The sequence below is a fragment of the Nannobrachium achirus genome, assembly GCF_963921795.1.
Source record: "Nannobrachium achirus genome assembly, chromosome: 14".
NCBI lineage: Eukaryota > Metazoa > Chordata > Actinopteri > Myctophiformes > Myctophidae > Nannobrachium > Nannobrachium achirus.
In genome coordinates, this window is record NC_137821.1 from 347,501 (window position 1) to 355,000 (window position 7,500).

Consider the following 7,500-nt stretch of genomic DNA (forward strand, 5'->3'; position numbering starts at 1 on the left):
GGGATATCCCAATGGAACGAGGGAGATACTAGAGGGGCTGAGACTCTCTCCGCCACAATCACGGGTAGCGAGGCGGGCAACAATTCTGTTGTTTGACGGGCGGGCGGGTTTAGATTTTATATGATCGCGGGTAGCGGGTTGTCAAAATTGGACTCGTGATAACCACAACACTATGAAACCTGGTGTGCGTGCATGTGTGTGTGCGTGCGTGCATGCGTGCATGTGTGCATGTGTGTGTGCGTGCGTGCATGCGTGCGTGCGTGCATGTGTGCATGTGTGTGTGCGTGCGTGCATGCGTGCATGCGTGCATGTGTGCATGTGTGCATGTGTGTGTGTGTGCGTGCGTGCGTGTGTGCATGTGTGCATGTGTGTGTGCGTGCGTGCATGTGTGCGTGTGTGCATGCGTGCATGCGTGCATGTGTGCATGTGTGTGTGCGTGCGTGCGTGTACCTGTTGTCTTCTGGTAGAGTGAACACAGTCTGGTTCATGTCGGGAGGTGAGACACCTGGAGAGACAGACAGTCTGAGGACAGACTGGACAGACAGACAGACAGACAGACAGACAGACAGACAGACAGACAGACAGACAGGTTTTAATAAAGTATATGCATGATGAGACATATATACATGAATATATATATATGAATATATAAAGTATATGAGACATATATACATGAATATATATGAATATATAAAGTATATGCATGATGAGACATATATACCTTGAATATATATGAATATATAAAGTATATACATAATGAGACATATATACATGAATATATATATATGAATATATAAAGTATATACATGAATATATATGAATATATAAAGTATATACATGATGAGACATATATACATGAATATTTTCAAGTATGTTTATGTTTATTCAACTTTTTCAGCATGATCACAGATGTTTAAAAAAAGACAGGTGCCATTAAAAAACACTGAATTATTTTGCTGATTACAATAAAAATCATAAAATCATAAAATGCATTTGCCTATCTAAAAGTCCATATAACCTAAAAACACAAATCTAGAATCCATTATCATTTAAGAGTCTGCACATGTATGGGATTGGTGATTTCTTGTATCTCTCAGTTTTGCATGTTGGAGTGGCCAGGTCATCTCCATTCCTTGTTTGGCGACCAGAGATCACCTTCCTGAGGGGGGGGTAACCAGTTTCTGAAGTTTGACTTAAACAGCTTCCTTGCAAAGTCCAGACACAGTTGGGTGCGCCTCTCTGCTAGGGTGCACAATGCGAGGGTGCGGAGAGCCTCTGTGTATCCTGAGTATCTCCGGCCAAGTATGATTTTGCAAGCCCGTTTCTGAACTCTTTCCAGTCTTTTAGTCTGGTTGGCAGTCAAGGAACTGTGCCAGACTGGGACTGCATACTCCAGCACTGGACGCACATAGCCTGTGTAGATCGAAACCAATTCTGTGTCTTGAACTCCAAATGTCTTGAGGCGACATAGGACAAACAGCTTTCTATTGGCTGAGGTCAGCATATAGTCCACCTGGCTGTCCCATTTCAAGTCAGCTTGAATGGTGACCCCCAGTACCTTTACTGTGTCACAAACCTCTAGTAGGTTTTGGTCAATGGAAAGTGTTGGCAGGGCCGGTTTTTCTCTCATGAAGGTAACATGTACAACTTTGCATTTTTTTGGATTGAGTTTCATCTTGTGCTCATTAACCCAGATGTCCAGACCATTCAGGGTCTGTTGGAGGGTGCAGGGTACCTTGGGCTTCCACGATTGGGCCATAGTCATATCATCCACATATTTCCAGTGGTGTGGTCCATCCTGGAGGGCGCTGTTTATCAGTGCTAGGAAGACTATGGGGCCTAGTACGGTCCCCTGTGCAACTCCACATGTGGGATATTCCCAATCAGACAGATGTCCCTGGTAGCGCACCTTTTGCTGCCGATCCGTCATGAAGCTGCAAATCCATGGAATCAGACCTGGTCTCACACCTAGATCAAGGAGACACTGCAAAGGCCTTGGCAAAGTCAGTTGTAATTACAGTGCACACTGAACCTGAAACATCACTGGACCTATACACAAAATCCATTAAGCTGACTAGATTGTGTGTTGTGGAACGGTTCTGTCGGCTGCCAAACTGCATGGGGTCTAGGTTTGGCGTGATATCATTAAGAATCCAGTTCCCAGCAAAGTGTTCACATATTTTTGAGAGTTGGGCTGTTAATGAGATCGGCCTCAATTCCTCTATGTTGCATAGGGAAGATTTTGGTATAGGGACAACAGTAGCCTCTTTCCATTGTCCAGGTACGACCCCTTCATCAAATGACCTGTTGATGATGTCACAAAGAGGAATACTGATCTCACATGCAAACTCTTTCAGTATTTTAGGGGGGATCATGTCTGGGCCAGGGGATTTATGACAGTTGATGGAGGACAATCTATTATATACCTCCCACACTGGTATAGTGGGTAAAGGGGGGGATCATGTCTGGGCCAGGGGATTTATGACAGTTGATGGAGGACAATCTATTATATACCTCCCACACTGGTATAGTGGGTAAAGGGGGGGATGGTAGGAAGGAAGGTAGAGTCGATCGCTCTAGAGGCTCAAGTGACTGGGACACTGTGACAAACTTTGCATTTATTGCATTGGCAATTGCCACAAAGTCCTGGGGATTAATTCCCAGAATATGTATTGCAGAATATATATGAATATATAAAGTATATGCATGATGAGACATATATACATGAATATATATATGAATATATAAAGTATATGCATGATGAGACATATATACATGAATATATATATGAATATATAAAGTATATGCATGATGAGACATATATACATGAATATATATATGAATATATACAGTATATGCATGATGAGACATATATACATGAATATATATGATATAAAGTATATACATGATGAGACATATATACATGAATATATATGAATATATAAAGTATATGCATGATGAGACATATATACATGAATATATATATGAATATATAAAGTATATGCATGATGAGACATATATACATGAATATATATGATATAAAGTATATACATGATGAGACATATATACATGAATATATATATGAATATATACAGTATATGCATGATGAGACATATATACATGAATATATATGATATAAAGTATATACATGATGAGACATATATACATGAATATATATGATATAAAGTATATACATGATGAGACATATATACATGAATATATATGAATATATAAAGTATATGCATGATGAGACATATATACATGAATATATATGAATATATACAGTATATGCATGATGAGACATATATACATGAATATATATATGAATATATAAAGTATATGCATGATGAGACATATATACATGAATATATATATGAATATATAAAGTATATGCATGATGAGACATATATACATGAATATATATATGAATATATACAGTATATGCATGATGAGACATATATACATGAATATATATATGAATATATACAGTATATGCATGATGAGACATATATACATGAATATATATGATATAAAGTATATACATGATGAGACATATATACATGAATATATATGAATATATAAAGTATATGAGGCATATATACATGAATATATATGAATATATAAAGTATATGAGACATATATACATGAATATATATGAATATATAAAGTATATGAGACATATATACATGAATATATATGATATAAAGTATATACATGATGAGAAACATGGTCCTCTAAACCTAATGACTTTGAAAAGATTTTTTACAGATTTGGAAAGATTTCTCGAAGACTACCCTCTCACGCTATAAGACTTTCCAAAAACTTTATAATGATTTTTCAAAGATTTCAGTCGTTAGATGTTTGAGATGCCTCTAAAGATTTTGTAAAGACTGGTTCAAGATTCCATTTTATTTGCTGAAATAGGCCTATTATAGCCATGTGTTCCTATGATTCCTATAAAGTAACTAAGTACATTTACAAGTAACTGAGTACATTTACTTAAGTACAATTGAGGTATGTGTACTTTACTTGAGTATTTCCAGTTTTCAGTACTTTTACTTCTACTCCACTACATCTGAGGAAAATATTCCACTACATTTACGTGAAAACTTTAGTTACTTTGCAGATATAAATTATAAAAAACATTAACCACTTTAGCCATATTGGGCTTAGTGAAAAATAGCCGATCTCCAAGCTCACAACGCGGCGCATCGCAGTATTGCAGAATTGATACTTTTAATTGAGTAAAACATGTGAGTACTTTTTCCATCACTGCATGCACACACAACGAGCTCCGCCCTCCTCCCTCAGTCCCATCTCGTTCTCTCCTCTCCTCGCAGTTGAGTCTAGCCGACACAGATTGATCCTAATGATCCTATCAACTTATTATCAACTTCGAATGTTTGGAATAATGAACTATTATGATACGCGGTGCAATAAAGAAAGGGCTGTCGCAGCCGTACCAACAGCTACTAGTGGCGAACAGGCAGGCAGCTCAGCGTCTTGGGGAATGAATGGCTTTTGGCTCACTAAAGCGTTCTGTTTTGGTTGTTACCATCATTGTACTCATTCAGACAAAATATCAAACCAGTTTGATATTCTCGACAGAATCAGGGTCTCATGTCGGGGTAAAAATCTAGTCGCACCACTAACTCACACTTAACGATTGAGTAACGACTGAATCGTTAAGTTAGCCAACGCAGGACAAACTGACTCTATAGGAGCCAACCCAGGACAAACTGACTCTATGGGAGCCAACCCAGGACAAACTGACTCTATGGGAGCCAACCCAGGACAAACTGACTCTATAGGAGCCAACCCAGGACAAACTGACTCTATAGGAGCCAACCCAGGACAAACTGACTCTATGGGAGCCAACCCAGGACAAACTGACTCTATAGGAGCCAACCCAGGACAAACTGACACTATGGGAGCCAACCCAGGACAAACTGACTCTATGGGAGCCAACCCAGGACAAACTGACTCTATAGGAGCCAACCCAGGACAAACTGACTCTATGGGAGCCAACCCAGGACAAACTGACTCTATGGGAGCCAACCCAGGACAAACTGACTCTATAGGAGCCAACCCAGGACAAACTGACTCTATGGGAGCCAACCCAGGACAAACTGACTCTATAGGAGCCAACCCAGGACAAACTGACTCTATGGGAGCCAACCCAGGACAAACTGACTCTATAGGAGCCAACCCAGGACAAACTGACTCTATGGGAGCCAACCCAGGACAAACTGACTCTATGGGAGCCAACCCAGGACAAACTGACTCTATGGGAGCCAACGCAGGACAAACTGACTCTATGGGAGCCAACCCAGGACAAACTGACTCTATGGGAGCCAACCCAGGACAAACTGACTCTATGGGAGCCAACCCAGGACAAACTGACTCTATGGGAGCCAACGCAGGACAAACTGACTCTATGGGAGCCAACCCAGGACAAACTGACTCTATGGGAGCCAACCCAGGACAAACTGACAACAGCACTCTGCTATCATTATTTATGTGTGTGCTGGATCTATTTGGTTCTGTAGCCTATATGCACTGGGTCCATTTGGTTAGTGAATATCAGTAGACTGCCAGAACAAACACAAACACGGTCCACATTCTACCTAACCCTAACCCTAACCCTAACCCAAGCAGTTACAGATACAAACAGGAGACATCTCACTGAGAAGATCAGTTACAGATACAAACAGGAGACATCTCACTGAGAAGATCCATATAAAGATCTATATAAAATAACAGATGGCCGTACGTTGTTTATTACGACTCGCGACAATAGATATGTCCGCTGTTTGTGTTGGTATCATGTTCTTGGTGCTTTGTGGAATCTCAACTCAGCTGGGGAACACAATTCTTCCTAATCAACATATATTTATAAACACATATATAAAACAAACAGGCTTTGCTTTTACAGTATATTTTATTTGCAGCCGCGACTCACAAACCTAAATCAAGTTGTTGTGTTGAAAGACACAGCTCAGCCGTGAGCCAGACTCTCCGACCAATCAGTAGCAGCAGCGTTTATACGTCACTGCTTTGGCCCCGCTTAGCCCAGCTTGGACCTGCTCTAGAGTGGATACTTTTCAGTACACCGTGTTGTACCACTTTCACACCACTCTACCCAGTTCCCTGTAGTGGAAAACCTGGCACAAGTGTGTGGGGTGGGGTGGAGTGGGGTGGGGTGAAAGGAGGCTTCTGTCCTGGGTTATTGGCTCAAACTGACACCAACCCAGAACACTCTGCAACAACTAGCTAACACTGTCCACAGATCTAAACAGACCCACCCTCGGACTGTCACCACACGACGCAACCTGAAAACCCTGGATCCTTCCACTCTCTCCTCCTCCATTCTCTCCTCCCTCCCAACCCCAGACTCCCTTCCCCCTCTCCCTCCTGACACTCTAACATCTTCCTTTCTCTCCTCTGTCTCCTCAGCGTTTGATCGGCTCTGCCCTCTCTCAACCAGGCCAGCACGGCCAAATCCACCGGCTCCGTGGCTATCTGAAACCCTCAGAACTGAGCGAACACCTCTCAGGGCGGCAGAGAGGAAGTGGCGCAAGACAAAGCAACCAGAGGACCTATCTCACTTTCACACACTCCTGTCAGGTTTCTCACTCTCACTCTCCACTGCAAAATCATCATTCTACCACACACAGATTCAATCATGTACCTCAAACCCTAGGAAACTGTTTAGCACGTTCTCAACCCTCCTCAAACCCCCCCCTCCCCCCCCTCCTTCATCTCTCTCAGCGGACGATTTTGTCACCTACTTTGAAAAGAAGGTTGATGATATCAGTAGTTCATTCTCCCATCTCCCCCAGAATACAGTGTCTAACACACGCAATTGTACCCCCAACATAACTTGTCTGTCCTCCTTCTCCTCTCTCTCTGCAGATGACGTCATAAAACTAGTGACTTCCTCCAGACCCACCACCTGTGCCCTGGATCCAATCCCGTCTCCACTCTTCCAGACGATCGCACCTGACCTACTCCCCTTCATAACTGCCATCATCAACAGCTCTGTAACTTCAGGCTGTGTCCCATCTGCCTTTAAGGCAGCCAGAGTATCACCACTCCTCAAAAAACCAACTCTTGACCCCTCGGACGTCAAGAACTACAGACCGGTATCCCTCCTCTCATTTCTTTCAAAAACCCTTGAACATGTGGTCTCTAACCAGCTTTCTCTCCATCTCTCACAGAACAACCTGCTGGATCCCAACCAGTCAGGTTTTAAACCGGCCCATTCCACAGAAATGGCACTCCTAGCAGTCACAGAAGCACTCCATGCTTCCCAGGCTGCCTCCCACTCTGCAGTCCTGATTCTTCTGGATCTATCAGCAGCATTCGACACAGTGAATCACCAGCTGCTCCTGGACACCCTTGTTGACCTAGGCATCACCGGGACGGCACTAAAGTGGTTCTCCTCCTACCTGTCGGACCGGACCTACCAGGTCTCGTGGAAAGGTTTGCTTTCATCCC

The 7,500-nt window shown here is 42.3% G+C and overlaps 1 protein-coding gene across 1 annotated transcript in view; it reads right to left on the bottom strand.

Moving 5' to 3' along the window:
- The window catches only part of tsc22d4 (TSC22 domain family member 4), a gene marked incomplete at its 5' end in the record, with an annotated part of 17,408 nt that overhangs the window by 6,979 nt on the left and 2,929 nt on the right, over nt 1-7,500 (bottom strand). Inside the window, one exon of the mRNA XM_080742283.1 lies at nt 451-533. Coding sequence (XP_080598409.1) covers nt 451-533 — 83 coding nt within the window. The remainder of the gene's footprint in view (nt 1-450; nt 534-7,500) is intronic.